This window comes from Rattus norvegicus, chromosome 17 (genome assembly GCF_036323735.1).
Source record: "Rattus norvegicus strain BN/NHsdMcwi chromosome 17, GRCr8, whole genome shotgun sequence".
Classification (NCBI taxonomy): Eukaryota; Metazoa; Chordata; class Mammalia; order Rodentia; family Muridae; genus Rattus; species Rattus norvegicus.
Window position 1 is genome coordinate 65,320,019 of NC_086035.1, and position 18,573 is coordinate 65,338,591.

The 18,573-nt window shown below is 43.7% G+C and overlaps 1 protein-coding gene across 44 annotated transcripts in view; it reads left to right on the plus strand.

Annotated features, from left to right (window-relative positions):
* Zmynd11 (zinc finger, MYND-type containing 11) overlaps positions 1–3,260 on the plus strand; it is a 96,372-nt gene extending 93,112 nt beyond the window's left edge. For all 44 annotated transcript variants that reach the window (XM_006254152.5, XM_006254150.5, XM_006254154.5 and 41 more), the window contains one exon: positions 1,096–3,260. In XM_006254152.5, coding sequence (XP_006254214.1) covers positions 1,096–1,218 — 123 coding nt within the window. In that variant the 3' untranslated portion in view covers positions 1,219–3,260. The remainder of the gene's footprint in view (positions 1–1,095) is intronic.
* Positions 3,261–18,573: the final 15,313 nt, after the last annotated feature.

Genomic DNA, 18,573 nt, shown 5'->3' on the forward strand with positions numbered 1-18,573 from the left:
CCTAAATCAGGATCCAAACCCCAGCTTTCTGCTCAGCATGTTGTCTGCCACCATGGTAATGACTCATACCGGGGGACAGAAGAACACAGACAGATAGATGCCAGGTGTAGGGCGGTGAGAAGCATGCTGGGAAACTTAGGTCCCCCAGAGCATCTGCCGGGAGACCAGGAGGTGAAAGAAGTTAGTCTGTAGCTGTACCCCAAGATTGAAATTCCGACCTGAGTGGCTAACCCATGCACCTACCTCACTCTACCGTCCCAGCAGCAGTGCGACAGGAGCTGCCATTGTTGATAGAGCAAAATCACAAAACTCAAATATTAATTTTGACAAAAAAAATGAAACAACTATTACAACCAAGAGGAAAACTGGAAGGTTGAATTTTTATCAGCCCACTGTAAGAGAATGTTCTAGGTCCTCCTTTGTGACTCTAGGTCACCATCAATCTGTCAGCCCCGGTGCAGAGGACCTCTCTAGTCTTGTGGGTTAGAGGCACAGCCTGGTCACTCTGGCTTTGCTGCTTCTCCTCCCTGCAGGCATCTACAGTGGTGCAGCCGTTAGCTCACCAGCCCTGCCTGCTTAAAATTCAAGCAAGAACTTTCCCCTTGTGTCCTCTCCACCTCTGACAGTCTGGCCTCAACACTCCCTGGTGGAATAGTGAAGAAAGGGTCTCTCTAGGTCTGGGTGTGGCTGTACAGTCCTGTGGTCCCCTAAGGCATAGGAGCCCAGCATTTAATCCCGAGTGCTGGGTGTCAATCGTGTATGCAGTAGAGGGATTCGATGTGTGCGAGAACAGAGCTGCACATGCCCCTCCTTAGGACCTCAGAGCTGATCAGGAAAGTGAGGGAGGGAAGAGGTGCAGGAGGGCAGGGAAGAGCTGACGTGGAGCTGGTGGAATGCACCAGAAGAGACCCCGGCTGATGCAGTGCTGGGAAGACACCCGAGCTCTTACCATAGGGCCCAGTCCTTCCACATAAGATCCTCCAGTGCACATGCCTCTGTGGGCTAGCCTGAGCCACAGAGAGCTTTGCAAGCCTTAATAGCATAGCGTTCCCTGAGCTGTTGATGCTGGCCTCATATGTGCCCCCTGCCCTGCAGTGCTACAACTGTGAGGAGGAGGCCATGTACCACTGCTGCTGGAACACGTCCTACTGCTCCATCAAGTGCCAGCAGGAGCACTGGCACGCAGAGCACAAGCGCACCTGCCGCCGGAAGAGATGAGCCTGCCTGCCACCCTCACACACAGCGGTTTTTGTTCCCAAGAAGCCAAAATTGTTTAGAATTTGCTTCCCATTTTGCACCAGCCTTTAAACACTTTTCGTGGTGAAATTTTGCACAGTAGTTTAAATCTTTTGTTAATGCTCCTCCGGCATTTTTCGGGGGCTGAAGTAACATCAATGGAGGGTATTACTCTAAATAAATCTAATTGAGGATTTGTTGCATTTTCAGCAAATTTTAAAAACATTTTTAGGTTTTACAGAAATTTTAACCTTTAAACAACAGATCTTAAAAAAAAAACACCGACAGGTGAATACGAGTGAGTCTAACAGAGACGGAACAGAGCTGAATGTAAGAGCAGCAGATGCTTCAGAAGAACAGACTACCTGGCCGTGACCTGGCCGTGACCTCGCTGAGCTGGTGTTGTGCAGCTGGCTCACGCTCACAGGCCTTGCCTGTGGCTGTGCTGGCGGCCTGTGATTGAATATAGGGAACAGGGTTGACACAGCAGGGCTAGCCCTGCATATTTTTTCTTAAATATTTCCCAATTGTGTTTTCATTATTTCTTTTCAATATATAACTTTTATAACAAATTATTAGCTTTGATCTTGTAGTTTAAAATTGCAGGGAAACTGGGGTAATCTTTTACTGAGCTGGATCTTAGAGAAAAATGAATATTTAAATTTTAAAGTTTGCACATTTCATCTTTGTCCCGAGTGCTTGTAACAAAATCAGCAGCAAAAACAAACATCAAAAGCCAAAAACTACCTGTACTCAGAACACGGAATTACAGCTGAGGCATACAAGTTTATAACTGAGTCCCCTCCCTCCCCGGTGCCACCCTAACCCAGCCCTGTGTCTCCTCAGAGGAGAGAGCACTTGCGGGTCACAGAAGCCGTTGTGTTGTAGGGAGGGTCATTGCTACTAACGAACTCCATCACTGTACACAGTGAGAATGCATGCTACTTTCCTTGTATTAAAGATACCGTGATTTGTATAAAGTCTGTATTCTGCGGGGTGTCTGGTTAAGAAGCATTACTGGTAGGAATGGATCGATAGTTGAATAACATTTTTTTATACATAGATATATAAAAGACAACCAGGAAAATTAAAATTCTTTAAAACTATCTCACCAATTGTTTTTGTTCTCCTCCAAGACCCACCACAGACCAAGCCAAATTCCCACTTTACTCTTTAGTTATTTTTGAGGTTAGAGAAATAATTTGTAAATATTTATTTAGACCTTTGATATTTATTAAAGCAATTACTCACAACAGAAGTGAAGGAGTCAGGAGAAAAGCCTTTAAGACAGTTTTCTCCGGTCCATCAGGGTCACTCTAAAGATGAAAGGAAGGAGCGTCTGTGAGACCTCCTCCACCGGTGCCCATGCTATTGCAGACGGTGTAACTACTGCCACACGGGCTCGCTCTTTTGTACAACCCACCCATGGCCCATGAGCTCCCGCCAGGTTTTCCGGCAACTGCAATAGCTCGGCACCACCGCCCCCTCCTCGCTGCCGTTCCCATCCCTGCTGCTGCGCTGCCTGAACAAGGACACTTGACAGTCTTTGGTTGTTTCCAGGTTGTCAGACGTCGATCCACCCCTGTGAGAGCAAGTCATTGTGGGAATATTTTGGTGTGAAATCATTCCAGAGTATGTACTATTTACCTGATAGCTGCATGAAAGTGAGGTTCCTGTTACTTTGGCTTCTTGTCTCTGTCGACACGGCTGCACATTTCCAAGTTACTACAGTGTGAAAACTGTGTGTTAAAAAAAAAACAAAATTAAAAAAAGAGATTGTGGCCTGGTTTTGTAAAAGTTTTAGGTAAAATTACAATTGATTGTTTTAGGAATCATTAAAATTTTCTGCAATCATAAAGCTATATCAAGGTGTTGAGTTTAGCCACTCTGCACATTGTAAGTACCCATCGTGGCTGTCCAGTTCTATGATGCGTTCTGGCATTTTGTAAGCTGCTCTGACTAGCAATATATAGATTTCATTTACTGTGTTAACATTGGTTAATAAATGTATTTAAAAAACCCAACAACTCTTGTCAATACCTGCTTTAGTTCAGGTACTGGTGCCAGACACAACACAGCTGCCAGTTGCTCAGGGTAACGGTGAAGCCAGTGTCGGGAGCTGGTTAAGAGCAATGACTGCTCTTGCAGACGGCCAGAGTTTATCCCGAGTGGCCCCTCACAAGAATCTGTCACTCCAGTTCCAGGGAAGCCATGTCTTCAGACCTCTTGTGTACACCAGGCACACACATGGTGCCCACACTACGCAGGCCACACATTTGTACACATAAGTGCACACAAGGGGAGACTTAAGTGTATTCTGTGCAGCTCTTCACTTCGACATTTATATCGGATTCCACGGGTCAGGGCAAGCCATGCACTCATGCCTGCTCTCGACGGGAGCCCTGAGCAGCAGGGACATCTTGCTCTCACTGGGAATGGCAGATGGTGCCGTTTTACCAGTCTACAGCCTTCATTCTAACATCAGCCCTTCTTCATGTAGTTTCTGTGTGGTTTCAGCACTGCCATCCAGAAGTGGAATCATAGTTAGAGAGCTGGTTTCAGCTTGAACTTCCTGTAGGAGACTGAAACTTCCAACAGTCATCACACAATATTTTACTTTGTCTTTGTCATTAAGCATCAAGCTCACCTGTGCTAACCCAAAACAAAGAAGCAAACACCTCACACCCTCGACACCAACCCCAAATCTAGACCTTAAACAGTTGTGTTCAGAAAGGTTTTCAACTGAGAAATCCTTAAGTAACAGGTATGAGCCCATGACAGTGCAGACAGAGTGACAGTCTCACTCTAGCCAGCGGAGACCAGAGTTGAGTCAATGAGGTCCTTGTGCCTGGAGACAGAAAAGCAACTCGCATCTCCTGGTGCTTAAAAACCTGCAACAGGACCCTGACAGAGTGGCTGCATTCTAACGCATTAGAAGGAAGCCTTTCCGTTAGTCTAGCCACCAGCACCCTCTCTGACGGTCAAGATCAGGAAGTATAGACAGGTTAATTCGAAGTGATTTGATAATGATCCTAGGTGTGCTTGAGTGAGTCACAGAACTCAGTCTCAAATCCATGTTGGCTTAACTGCAAAGTCCATTTTTTTTAATGCATCTGCTGTGCCAGACTCAAAAACTTAATGACCGTCTGACAGTTGTCAAGAAGTTGAGCATGCTAAGTGATACCTGTCACCTCAGCTGGCTTCTCCACCCCATCCACCCCTCACTGACTAAGATGGTGCAGCAAGCAGCTCTCCCTGTGTCATCACCCGGCCTGATTTAGAACTGCACAAACCCAGTGTCAGATGGCCTTGTTCATGCACTGTCAGGTCCCACACTCAGCGAGGCATCCCTGACAAGTTCTCAAGTGCTGCCACTCTGAGGACCACAGATGAATTACCAGTGTCGGGCCGTATACCAGCGTGCAAGACATTAGGTTTTACAGAAATTCTATAGCTGCCTCATGCCCAGAATCCCCTTGTCCTTCAGGTTAAGAATTGTTGACCCAGTCAAAGTAGTGAAACGTTACTACACAGAGAGGAAATGGAATTACTGTAATGGAGGTCAAACTGCTCAAACCTACAGACACCTGCATAGCTCACCCGGGGACTGCAGACGTCAGGATCTGTGGAGTGGGTCTGCAGCTTGGGAGGCTGGAGGTTTGCTTGTGACCTTCCAGGTAGTACAGAGTCAGCTGACCAGAGACCATCACTCTTAAGAGATAAGTTTTGAAGTTGTGAAAACTCGGATGATGAGTGTTACTGCACCAAACTCCATAAAACAAAAATGCTGTGACAGGGACATAGAATGCTACAGAACTATAGAATTCTACAGAACTTTAAATTCCTTAGTAGGCATATTATAAAGAAAAAAGAAGAAAAGCACAACCAGGTAAAATTAATGTTGTATCCCATCAAACATTTATAAATATAGCCTAAGCTTACTACTATTATGCTTACTATTAAGCTTACTACTACATATTCCAGACAGGCCACAAACTATGTGACCTTGAACTTCTGACCTTTCATCCTGTGCTGTCAGAGTGCTGAGATCACAGGCACATACCACTGCCATCAGCCGTAGTCCATTCTGAGCATGGAACCCAGGGCTTTCTGTATGCCAGGCAAGCTGTGCCCTCAGTCCTAATAAAAAATTATGCTTGAGGCCATTTGCATTCTTAGTTTGTAATTAACCTTTCAAAATCTACTTTTTTATTACTTCCCCCCATTGTCTCCACTGAAACTAGCTGCTAATGGCTAGCTGAACCAGTGACCAACGGCTTCTTCTGTCGTAGACAAGTACCAGTCTCTTCTGACTCACTGTGGCATTCACCAGCATACACATTTTAGAATGCTTAGGAACTGCAGAGAAAAAAAAATTAACTCTTGCTATAGTTTGAACCTTTTTGAGGCTATTGTAGTCTCAAATTTGAGAGCCTGGAAACTGTCTGGTCACCAAATTCTAAAGGAAAGTGAGAGATATTCCCCATCCCAATGGAAACCTGTAGTGTGACAAGGATTAGCCTTGAGGGGGTAGGTAAGGCAAAATTGTACCTGCAACCTCTAACGCTAGGTAAGACAGACCCACAGGGAGATGAGCATGTGCGGCCTTCTTGTAGGGCCTTACTGAAATCCCAACACTCAGAGACCCGGCAAGACCCAAGCAGGATGTGGAACAACAGGTGAGTGTGGAAGGGGCTGTTGATGGGAACAGACAGAAGATGAAGGCTTTGGGGAAGAGACCAAGATCAAGACCTCATACGGTTGTTGGCCGTTCCCTTAATTAGGAATGTTCCTCCTTGGGGTGGGGGCAAGTGTCATTCAGGGGAGGTTCATTCTCCTGATTTTAGGAGGAAAAGGGTGACAAGACATCCTTTGTACCCAGCCCTCATGCACAAGTAGAACATTCAGGCTGTATTTCACCACTCTTCAGGGATCCAGGAGAAGACCAATGCTGTGACCCAACATGGATGGGCTTCTAAAACAGTCAAGGGAAAAAATACAGAGAGAATTCTGCTTGGCAGGAGTCAGGGATGGAGTTAGTAGTGAATGGACAGAATCCCAATCATGCAAGAAAACAATCATGTCCAGCGAACAGCAGCAACGTTGTGCAGCTCCCCAAAGTGTTCATCTAGTGGATCTCACCCTGTCCTTACCAGGATAGAAAAGACTAAAAGCAAGGACAAAAATAACAATGAACGCAAAAGCCCTCACAAATACACCTCACACCGAGAGACCAGCCCACTCCCACCAGGACTGCTGTTCCAGCATCACCCTTACTGCAGCCTCCCCTACAGACTGCAGGGGTGGAGGAAACCTCAGGTACGATTGACTTCTGTGTCCTGTGCCTCCTCTACACAGCAACACAGTCGTTCTTCTGGTTGCTGTGAGAAAATACCTGGCAAAGCAAACGAAGGAAGGAAGGAAGGAAGGAAGGAAGGAAGAAAGGAAGGAAGGAAGGAAGGATTGATTTATTTCTGGCTCACCATTCAGGGTTTCAGTCCATCATGACAGAGGAAAGGTACAAAGACAAGAGAGAGGAGGCGGCTTCCTGGCATGTATCTGCAGCTGGGGTGCAGCTCACTTCCCCCTATTTATTCAAAGACCAATGCCTGTCAGCAGTTTCTACCCACATTCGAGGTGGATTCACCCTTCTCTACAAGTAGCCTCTAAAGCAGCAAACTAAGTCCAGTAACAATGGAGATTAGCCATCACATAAACACCCAGACTGGCAATCTACTGTTCTGAATGTCTGTGAATGTGGCATGTTCAGCCAGCCTGTCATCAGAGAATTTACAATGCCTGAATGAGATGTACAGAAGATACTGTGAGAGACCAAGAACATGTCAGCAGTACATTGGGACATGATGCCAGGTGACTGCAGGTAATTAAAAAACATGGGAACCAAAATCACAGTTAGAGGACAACTGATAGACAAAAGGTAGACGCCAAGCAGGACTGTCAAGGATATAAAGAAGCCAAAGTCCTCACCCACCCAGAATAACCAAATGTCAAATGAGGATTTGGGACACGGCTCAGTTGACAAAGTGCTTCCTGTGATAATTTAAGAAGTTGTTTGGGGGTTGGGAATTTAGCTCAGTGGTAGAGCGTGTGCCTAGGAAGCACAAGGCCCTGGGTTCGGTCCCCAGCTCCGGGGGGGGGGGGGGAGCTTTTCCTAATTTGCAAAAAGAAGAAGTTGTTTGATCTTCAGAACCTGTGTATAAAGACCAGGTGTGGTGTTATACATCTGTAATTCTAGTGCTGGGAATAAAGACAGGTGGATCCTGGGAGCTTTCTGCCCATAGAGCCTTGTCTATTAGGCAAAGTCCAGCTATGGGAAAATCCTGTCTTTAAAAAAAAAAGTAAAAGAAAGAGATAGATAGATAGATAGATAGATAGATAGATAGATAGATAGATAGATTGATATTGTGTGTGTGTGTGTGTGTGTGTGTGTGTGTGTGTGTGTGTGTGTGTAAAATCAGGTAGTCACTTCAGGAACGTTACTTCGAAGTTACTTGGAAGCATTATATAGTATAGCCACATGGTCCAGCCATTTTACTTCTGAGCATGTATACCTCAGAGAAAGGAAAGCACAGGCGTCTTAGCTATGTGCACTTGGTCACAGCAGCGTTGCCCATCAAAGTCACAAGAGTGTGTCCCAGAAGCCAACCAAAATGTGGTGTGCACATTCTGCAATGGGCCAAAGGCATGCAGTGCATCGTGGGTTGCACAGCAAGAACATTCTGCTGAGAAAAGAGACAGTCACAGTAGTTCACATGTTTCATGGTCCCAGTTTTAGGACATTTCAAGAATGAGCAAATCTGTTTAAAAAAGGGGGGTGGGGTGGGGTGGGAGGTAATAGGATGAGACTAGAGTGAGATACAGTGACTGCCACAGAAAAGAGCCTCTCATCCTGGAGTGAGTGGCAATTGCTCTGAAACAGGTTTGTGGTGATGGTTACTTTCCTCTAAGATGTACAAAAAGCAATTTAAGTTCAAGTTTTATATGGCGATGATATATGACTTATTTCAATAAAGCTGTTTATAAGCATTCTCGATCATGACTGTAAAGAAATTTACAACTTTCTTTTAAAAAAAGTTGTTATGTGGGTGTCTGTCAAAGCAGAAAAGAGTATTCAGTCTCCTTGGTCACATTGAAGTGGACACAGGAAATATGAAGGCACTTCTGTGTCAATGCAGAGCAAATGGTTCACCAGGTTCATTTCACTGAACATGCTGTAAGTCAAGTTCCGTGGTGCCTTGTCTAAGAGAAGAGACAACCACCATTGATGTACCAAGAGCCAGTGTGAATACCTCAGATACGATTTTAGCCCTTGAATACACACTGGCCTGATTAACACTAGACAGGAAGAAGTGATGGGGTAAGAAAAAGCACGATTTGGAGCTATGCAGCATTTTGTTTTAAGCACTGGGCTTGCCTAGCGTGAGAGAAACCAACATTCAATCTCCAGCACTCAAAACCAAGCATGGTGGTGCTCCTGTAATACTAGCAATGAACAAACGGAGGGAGGGTGACTGGGGATTCAAGATTACACTCAGCTCTATAGCCTGAACCACATGAGACCTTGACTTTTAAAAGTTGTCATTTGAAAAAGCAAAGTGAAAGCATTGATATCAAGACAGGACCTTATGATGTGTCTCTGAGTAAAGTTTTAAGCACCAGCAAAAAGATAGAGGAAGATTCCCAACATCATACACAGAGGATTCAGTTCCCAGTTAATAAAACCTGGAACACTAGAGAAGCAAAGGCCTCAGTGACAACAGAGATACAAGTGCAGCCATGTGTTTAAAATAAATGCAGAATGAACTTGTAGCCAGCATCTTCCTTAGCTCAGTGAGGAGAACAAGGTGTGCGACTCTGGGACTCCCAAAGTCACCAAGAACAGAGTTCTAAAATCCAATTATTAATAGTTGAATTAAGTCTGTCACTGAGTAATAATACATCCAGAGAATTTGCTTCTCTCTGGGTCAGAGCAGTCTTTTTCTATAATTCACAGTCTGAAGTAGCTTACAGACAGTAAGAGGCAGACTCAGGACGGCAGCAGCCCTTATTCACCCATAAGGACTCATCTTCTGTCTGGGAGATGGCTCAGCCAGTAAGAACACACAATGCTCTTGCAGAGGACCTAAGCTCGATCCCCAGGGCCCACATCAGGTGACTTAAAACCACCTGTAACTCTAGCGCCAGGGCATCTGACACCTCTGGCCTCTGCAGCCCTCTACACTCACATGCACATACTCACACATGCAGAACCAATGAACTGAGCTTGATCCCTAGAACTCACGTGAAGACGGAAGGAGAGAGCTGAGTCCATAGTTATCCTATGACCGCCTCATGCCTGCACACCGCATGGTGGAGACACATATACACACTGGAAACAAAAAGACATGACAAATTAAACAAAAATTAAAGCTAGCCAGACATTCTACCACAAATGGCACCATCTCCAGCACTGCAAAAAGGTAAAAGAAAAAAAAATTCATTTGTAATATTTCTTGTGAAGTTTGAGGGGTGTGAAGCTACTTTTCAGCAGAAACATGATAACTTGGCACAATGTTATTTAAACGTGCAACCATCCTTATAATAGTAAAAAGTAAATTCAGAGTACCAATAGCAAGAAAAAATGCTTTGGGGGGGCTATTGGTATTTTTTTAAAGCAATTGGTGTAGATGAAATATGAAGTACTTTCAAGTAATATCTGTCAGAATGATAGATGTGTTTATTATTTGATTTATTGATCTCATGTTTGGAAAGCCATTGAATATATGCACTTATCACACAGGGAATGAATGATGTGATGTTAAAAGTAGGATATGGCTTCCTCACCCAGGCTAGATCAACTGCCAGATATCCTCCCACGCCCTACAGCCTGTCTGCTTTCTAGGAGGTCTGCAGTAACCAGGGGCACAGGAGGCCCACCCTAACCAGAGACAGCACTGCCTGCCTCTAAGAGGCTGGCTCCAGTCAGACACCCAGGCCAGTTAACACCATAGATAACCAGAGGGCAAGAGGCAAACACAAGAACATAAGTGAAAGAACCTAATGCAATGTGGCTCCCACCATAGCAAGTCCAGGATACCCTAACATGCCTGAAAAGCAAGATAATGACCTAAAATTCTATCTCATGAAGATAATAGAGGCCTTTAAGAAGGATAGAGATAACTCACTTAAAGAAATACAGGAGAACACAGGCAAACAGGTAGACGCCCTTAAAGAAACAAGTAAATCCCTTAAAGAAATACAGGAAAATACAAGCAAGCAGGTGAAAGAATTGAACAAAAGAGTCCAAGAACTAAAACTGGAAATAGAAACAATGAAAAAATCACAAATGGAGGCAACCTAGGAGTTGGATAAGTCAGGAAAGAAATTGGGAGCTACAGATGCAAGTATCACCAACAGAATACAAGAGATAGAAGAGAGAATCTTAGGTGTAGAAGATACCATAGAAGATATTGACACATCAGTCAAAGAAAATACAAAATGTAAAAAGCTCCTAAACCAGAATATCCAGGAAATTTAAGACACAATTAAAAGATCAAACCTAAGAATAATAGGAATAGAAGAGGGTGAAGAATCCCAGCTCAAAGGGCCAAAAACCATCTTCAACAAAATCATAGAAGAAAACTTCCCTAACCTAATGACAGATGGCCATAAATGTACAAGACGACTACAGAATCTCAAATAGATATTGGATCAGAAAAGAAAATCCTTGTTGCATAATGATTAAAACACTAAATATACAGAACGAAGAAAGAATATTTAAAACCTGTAAGGGGGGACAACAAAGTAACATATAAAGGCATATCTATCAGAATTACACTAGACTTTTCAACAGAGACTCTAAAAGCCAGAAGATCTTGGACAGATGTCATCCAGACCCTAAGAGAATACAAATGTCAGCCCAGGATACCCAGCAAAAATTCTCAATCACTATAGATGGAAAAACCAAGATATTCCATGACAAAACCAAATTTAAACAGTACTTTTTTTTTTTTTATTAATCCATCCCTACAGAGGATACTGGAAGGAATTCTCCAACACAAGGAGGGCAACAAAACACCAACAACAAACATAAGAAATTAATCATTTCACAACAAACCCAAAAGAAGAGAATCATACATACACAATACCACCTCTAGCAACCAAAATAGCAGGAACCATCAGTGTTTAATAAATCTCAACATCAATGGACTCAATTCCCCAATAAAAAGATACAGGCTAACAGACTGGATAGGTAAACAGGAGCCAGCATTTTGCTGCATACAAGAAGCCCACCTCATTGACAAAAACAGACACTACCTTAAAGTAAAAGGCTGGGAAATTTTTTCCAAGCAAATGGTCCCAAGAAACAAGCTGGAACAGCCATTCTAATAAGTATAATAGACTTTCAACCAAAAGTTATCAAGGGAGATGGAGGACACTTCTGTTCAAAAAAATCCAACAAGAGGCTTAATCCTGAACATCTATGCCCCAAAGCAAGAACACCCACATTTGTAAAAGAAACTTTACTAAATCTCAAAACACACATTGAACCTCACACAGTAATAGTGCGCAACTTCAATGCCCCACTCTCCTCAGTGAAACTAACAGAAGTTATGAACCAAATGGTTTAACATATCTACAAAAGTTTCACCACCAAACAAGAGAATATATACCCTCTTCTAAGTTTCTCATGGAACCTTCTCTAAAACTGACCAAATAATTGGACACAAAACGAGCCTCAATAGATTCAAGAAGATTGAAATAACCCCATGCATCCTAGGACATCACCACAGACTAGGCTGGACTTTAATAACAAAATCAACAGAAAAGCCCACAAACTCATGGAAATTGAACACCTCTCTGCTTAGTGATAACTTAGAGAAGAAATAAAGAAATCAAAGACTTTGTAGAATTCAATGGAAATGAGGACACATCGTACCCAAACTTATAGGACACAGTGAAAGCAGTGTTAAGAGGAAAATTCATAACATGAAGTGACTTCATAAATTAGAGAGATCCCATACAAGCAACTTAACAGCACACCTGAAAGCTCTAGAACAGAAAGAAGCAAATACACCCAAGGAGTGGACAGCAGGAAATAGTCAATCTCAGAGCTGAAATCAACCAGTTAGAAACAAAGAGAACTATACAAAGGATAGAAAGAATTGGCAAAACCAAAAGCTAACCAGATAAATCAACAAGATAGACAAACCCTTAGCTAAACTAACTAAAGGGCATAGAGACAGTATCCAAATTAACATCAGAATTGAAAAGGGAGACATTATCAATGGGAACATAGGAAATTCCAAAAAATCACCAGAACCTTCTACAAAAGCCTATACTCTACAAAACTGGAAAATTTAGATGAAATGATTTTCTAGACAGATAACATGTATGAAAGTTAAATGAAGATCGGGTAAACTATCTAGACAGTTTCTAATCCCTAAGGAAATAGAAATAGTTATTAAAAGTCAAAACCTTCCAACAAAACATCATCAACAACAACAACAATGCCTAGGGCCAGATGGTTGTAGTGCAGAATTCTACCAGACCTTCAAAGAAGAGCTAATACCAAACTGTTCCACAAAATAGAAACAGAAGAACAGAACCTAATTCATTCTGTGAAGCCTACTCGGACACCTAAACCACACAAAGAGTGAGGTAGCCCAGACCTATTAAAAAAATACATGATATGTACTCACTGATAAGTGAGTATTAGCCAGAAAGTACAGAATAGTCACGATGCAACTCACAGACCATAAAGAGATACAACAAGCAGAAAGGCCAAGTAAGAATGTTTAAATCTCATATAGAGGGGAAGAAAGCAGTCACAGGAGGCAGAAGGAGGGAGGGACTTTGTTAGGAGAGGGGAGAAGGAGGGAAGAGGGAACAGTATCAGGTATTGGGGGAGGACAGGAGAGAAATATGCAACGTTGTGGGGTGGGAGGTGGGGGGAACTTCTAGAAAGTACCAGAGTCCTGGGAGGTGACTCTCAAGACTCAGTGGGGTTGACATTAGATGACATGCCCAACATTGGGGAGAGGGAACTTGAAGAGTCCACCTCCAGTAGATAGACAGGCCCTCAAGTGGAGGGATGGGGTTGCCAACCCACAGTCAAAATTTCTGACCCAGAATTGTTCCTGCCTAAAAGAACTGCAGGGACAAAAATGGAGAAGAGACTGAAGGAAAGGCTGTCCAGTGACAGGCCCAACTTGGGATACATCTCATGGGAGAGCACCACAGCCTGACACTATTACTAGAACTATGATGTGCTTACAGACAGGAGCCTGGCATGGCTGTCCTTTGAGAAGCCCAACCAGCAGCTGACTGAGACAGATGCAGATTCTTACACCCAACTATTGGACTAAAGTTGGGGGCCCCTATGGTTGAATTAGGGGAAGGATTGAAGAAGGAGAAGGGGAGGGCTTTCCCATAGGAAGACCAGCAGACTCCCCAGGGAGTTCACAGAGTTTAAGCCATCAACCAGGCAGCACACACAGGCTGGTCCAGCACATACATAGCAGAGGACTGCCTGGTGTGGCCTCAGTGGGAGAAGATGTGCCTAATCCTCTAGAGACTTGAGGCCCAGGGAAGGGGGATGCCTGGTTGAGGGGAACACCCTCTCAGAGGCAAAGGGAAGAATGAGGTGAGCAACTGTGGAAGGGAGAATGGGGTGGGGTCAATGACTGGAATGTAAATAAGTAATTAAAAAAATAAAAGTAAGAGGTTCAAACTTGCAGGCTGCCCAAAGACAAGGACTGCGAAGCATTCAGACAATACTGTATCATTCTGTTTGTTGTGGTACCAGAGCATCAGTACAGGGCCTCGTGTGCTCAGCCAGTGATCTACCAAGATAAGCCATAAAGAAACCAAGGTGTAAACTGGAGTGCATGCTGCACTGCTGGGTTAAAAGGCACTATGGTAAGATCGACTTCCACAGTCAGCCTGTATTCACCAACACTGGAAAGACACATCAGAGGTAATATAAATAGTTAACCAAAACAAAACTTTCTCACTGACTGCTTCAGAACTGCCACATTTGAACCAATCTGAACCACAAATGTCTCAATTCCTACTTAAAATTTTATTCTTTGTACGAAATGATTTGCTGTTCCCCTAACAGCCCACATGTAAATGTTGAGCTGTTGACCACCAAGTAATGGAGATACAGTTCTGTTACTCTCTTTTTCAAGTGTATCATTTTTACCTAAGAGGTCTCTACACACACACACACACACACACACACACACACACACACACACACACACACACATACACACACACATATATATATATACCTACCTACTGATAAAGGTTTGTTTGTCCCAAGTTAACTTTTGATCCAAATGCAAGAGTTCGTGGCCTTGGTGTTTGTTGAACCCTTACCAGCTACACAGAAGAGGCCCTAAGGAGAAAACCACCAACACTATGAATCTGAGACAAGACCACCCGAGGGCAGGAGTGACATTATACACTAACTGATGAGCCATCTTGTCCCCCTTCCTAGACAACCTGAAAGATGGATCCTTTGGGTGATAATCAGTACCCGTGGATTATCGAGGCTATGTGCTCTTTGAACCCCACCTTCATCTCTCTGTCACATCTAAGGAACTCATTTTGTGTAAAGTCATACAAAGCCTTTCAACCTTTATAAAACAGAACAAGCCTTTTTAGATGCTAATGCCTGAATGTGTGAAGCAAACTTTAGATGGGTCAGAGGGAATCATCCACATTGTAGAGATCACAGGACCCTTTCAAGTTGCTTCTCAACAGCAACCATAAGACAGCACCTCTAAACTATGGCCTGGGGAAAAAATTGGCAATTTTGGGAATCTCTTGTTTTCTGTGAAACTCGAGGTCTGGGTTATTATCCTTTTTGTGTGCTACAACCCTGCACTTCTAAATGAAGAAACAAGGGCTATCTGCACCAAAGGGGACCCAGTGCTGCTGTACCTGCCTCTAACAATCAGGAAGTTCCCACCAACCCCAGGACCACCTTTCACTCACTTGTACATCTAAGCTTAGCCAAGCCCCACACCGTTCTCGGGGGGCTTTGGGTATACTCTATGCTAATCTGAAGAAACAAAAATATTACGTCCTTGGAGCTGGGGATATGGCTTGGTCAGGTCAGGTTTCTTTGCTAAGAAAGCCTAAGGAACAACAGTCAATCCACAGCACCAACATACGGAGCCAGGCACAGCCTGGTGTACTTTTGTAATCTCAGCACTGGGCAGGCAGAGAAAGGCGGATTCCAGATAGACAGCCTGATTTAAAAAATAAGGTAGAGAATGTCTGGGAAGACTAACAACATCAAACTCTGGCCCCACAAAACTGAAGAACACACACTCACACAGAGCCACAGGGACACACACAAATGTTACATCCTTTCTGTTCATCCCACTGCCCTCTTGGGGGTTTTCTATCAGGAGCCCAATTTGCACAGCTTCCTCACTGCCTCACATATTTTAACTGGAACTATTCAAAAGCTAGGGACTTATGAACTGCATTTTCTGAGCTGTTCCAGAAACCATGATGAAAAAGGACCAAGTCTTGCACAAGTTCCTTAAGCCCAAATGGAAACTCTTACACATGCATTCAGTGGACCTAGAGCTAAAACTTTATTTATTTATTTATTATTTATTTTTGCATAGGGTCTCATTTAGCACAGGCTAGCCTTGAACTTACTGTGTAGTCGAGGATGACCTTGAACATCTGCTCTGTTTGTACTGAGTATCTAGCCTACTGGTATGCACCAATGTGCCTGGCTTAAGGGTATTTTTATAATGAACAGTGGGCAGGAAAACATAAGTTGGCTCCATTGAAATCACTAAAATTGGGGGATGTTAGGATTCCTTCACACCGATAGTAAGAGGTTAAGGGAGTGACCCAGCAGCTCCGTACTCACATTTGATTAGATGAATTTGGAGACTCCTGCATGTCGTGGGGAAAGAGGACACAGCTTCCCCAGAGAGCAGTCTGCACCGAGACTTCTTTCACTGCTCGTGGTCTTGAGTCTGGGAATGCTTCATTCAACATCCGTAGCACGGTCAGCATGCGTGGGAGTGCAGTTTAAGTGAGTGTTGACTGACATCCAAAAGAGACAGAACTTGAGTTAAACACTTTGACTCCTCCTTCCCTTCAGTTCATACTTTACCATCCCATGGATCATTTGATGACTCCCCCAGGAGATCAGTAAGGGGGTGCATACACAGCAGACATGAAGGTGAAAGGATGTGTGTCTCTCCATCTTAGCCAAGTAGCCAGGCATCCTAGGGTGTGGTATCTGATGCCTCTTCTTTCTTAGATAGACTGACTGCCTCTGGGATGAACCCTGGTGAAATAGGCACCATCTCACCAAGTTCACACAAGGTGCCTTTAGATTTCTACTGTTTCTACTTGGAAAGCCAGAACTCAGTGAAAATGACCTAGCCATTGTCTGGCAGAGGTTAGATACAAGATCAGTTAGTCTTATTTCAAGGAAAGGAGCCAAGAGGGAATGTTCTGTGGGAAGCAGAGTCAAGATATGACACAAGTCCTCAATCCAGCCAGGTGACTTGGCCTTGCCCATCATGGAAACACATTATTATAGCAAAGTAACAGCTCATACAAACATTGGCACCATGCCAAACCATTCGCCGAGGGAAAGAAAAATACTGCTTGTATGTTGCTTGGTTTTGTTCACCAAAAGGATCAACCCAAATGATCAAAAAAAAAAATCAGTGAGTCTGCCACTGAGTGGACCTACCAGCCTTGACGTGGATGTGTGTTTGCCCTAGGGAAATGAGAACATGACATCTTCAGAGGTTTTAATAATGCAAAGATAACCCAAGAACTATGGGAAATGTCATTAAGGATTCCACCAAGACATTCTAGCATAAGATAGAAAACAATATTTAAATGAGAAGAGTGATCAGGAGGTCTACCTACAGATGAAGCAAGTTATCGTGGCCATCAAAACTCATGTGGAGGCTGAGGGATGCTGCTTCATCCCAGAACCTCTCCCATAGCAGTTGACCCACAGTTTCCACGTGGACGGACAGACTGTTGGATCTCAGCATACTGAGATGTCACAGGGGATTCCTAGGACAGAACAACTGATCAATAACCACAGTGCTACAGAACATGCCCTAGAAGTGTAATGTTGTCCTAGAGGGCACAGAGTGTGCACACCACCACAGTAAAAGATGCTACATGTGCAAACATCAATACAAACACAAGTCCATAGGCTGGATCTTAAGTGGCCTCCTTCCGTAGGCACAATTCTCATGGTCACCTAGTTTCTACTTGACCAGTTATCAGAGTTGCCATCTGAGAAACCTGGGCCTCTATAAAAGCACCCTTCCTTGCAAGAGTCTGTTTTCCCGTGATACTGCCAGACAGGTCTTGTACGTTTTGCATGCTTAAAGCAGCATGAATAGTTGTCGTCTCAGGTGTAACCAGGGCATAGGCGAGTGCAACTCCAACACAAAGACTTTAAGCTAACCCTGTGCTCTGCACAGATGCACTTCAGTTCTGAGCCTGTGAACTAGCTCTGACTTCTGTGCAGAAGCCAGCTGTAGTTAATAAAGAAAAAAACGGAAAAAAAAAAAAACTTAGCTATCACTCTTCAGGAGATGGGCATCTTGACATGTGTACACAGGGTTTCTCTCCTTGGCCTGGAACTCAAGGGTCAGGCTAGCAGGTGAGCCCCAGAAATCCTGCTTCTGCTTCCTTGGTGCCAGGCTTAGAAGCACATGTCACCATACATCACCATACCCATCTTTCACATTATCATTTATGTGTATGATGTGCACAGGGGTGTGGATTACGGTGTGCCGGCGGATGTTAGAGAACAACTCTGTGGAGTTAGGTCTCTCCTGTAACTCACATGTGAGTCCAGGGATTGAACTCTGGTTGCCAGGCAGTGTGGCAACGGCTTGACCAGCTAAGCAATCTCTCTAGGCTCAGCTGACCTTTTAGAACCATCAGGTTAAAGATCAGGTAACTAGTCAAGGTTTTCCAAAGACAAAACTGTGAAGCAAAAGATAGAACTTTTGGTTAAAACCAAGCAATGACAGTTTGCATTGGAAAGAATGTCCAGACATGCAAAGTTCCCCATGACACAGAACATAGAAGGGTTCACACACAGGACATCTGCTTACTCTGTCCCAAACAGTTACCAATAATCGGTACACTTGCAGCGAGATGTGAACAAATATATTCAGATGTATTTAAAAGAATTAAAAAAAAACATTTCACAAACAGTTGTTGCCATAGGAACTGCTGTTAACTAGAAATACCTACATTGAGATTTACACGTCATTCAAAGCAGCAGCATCTGTACTAAGTTATGCAACA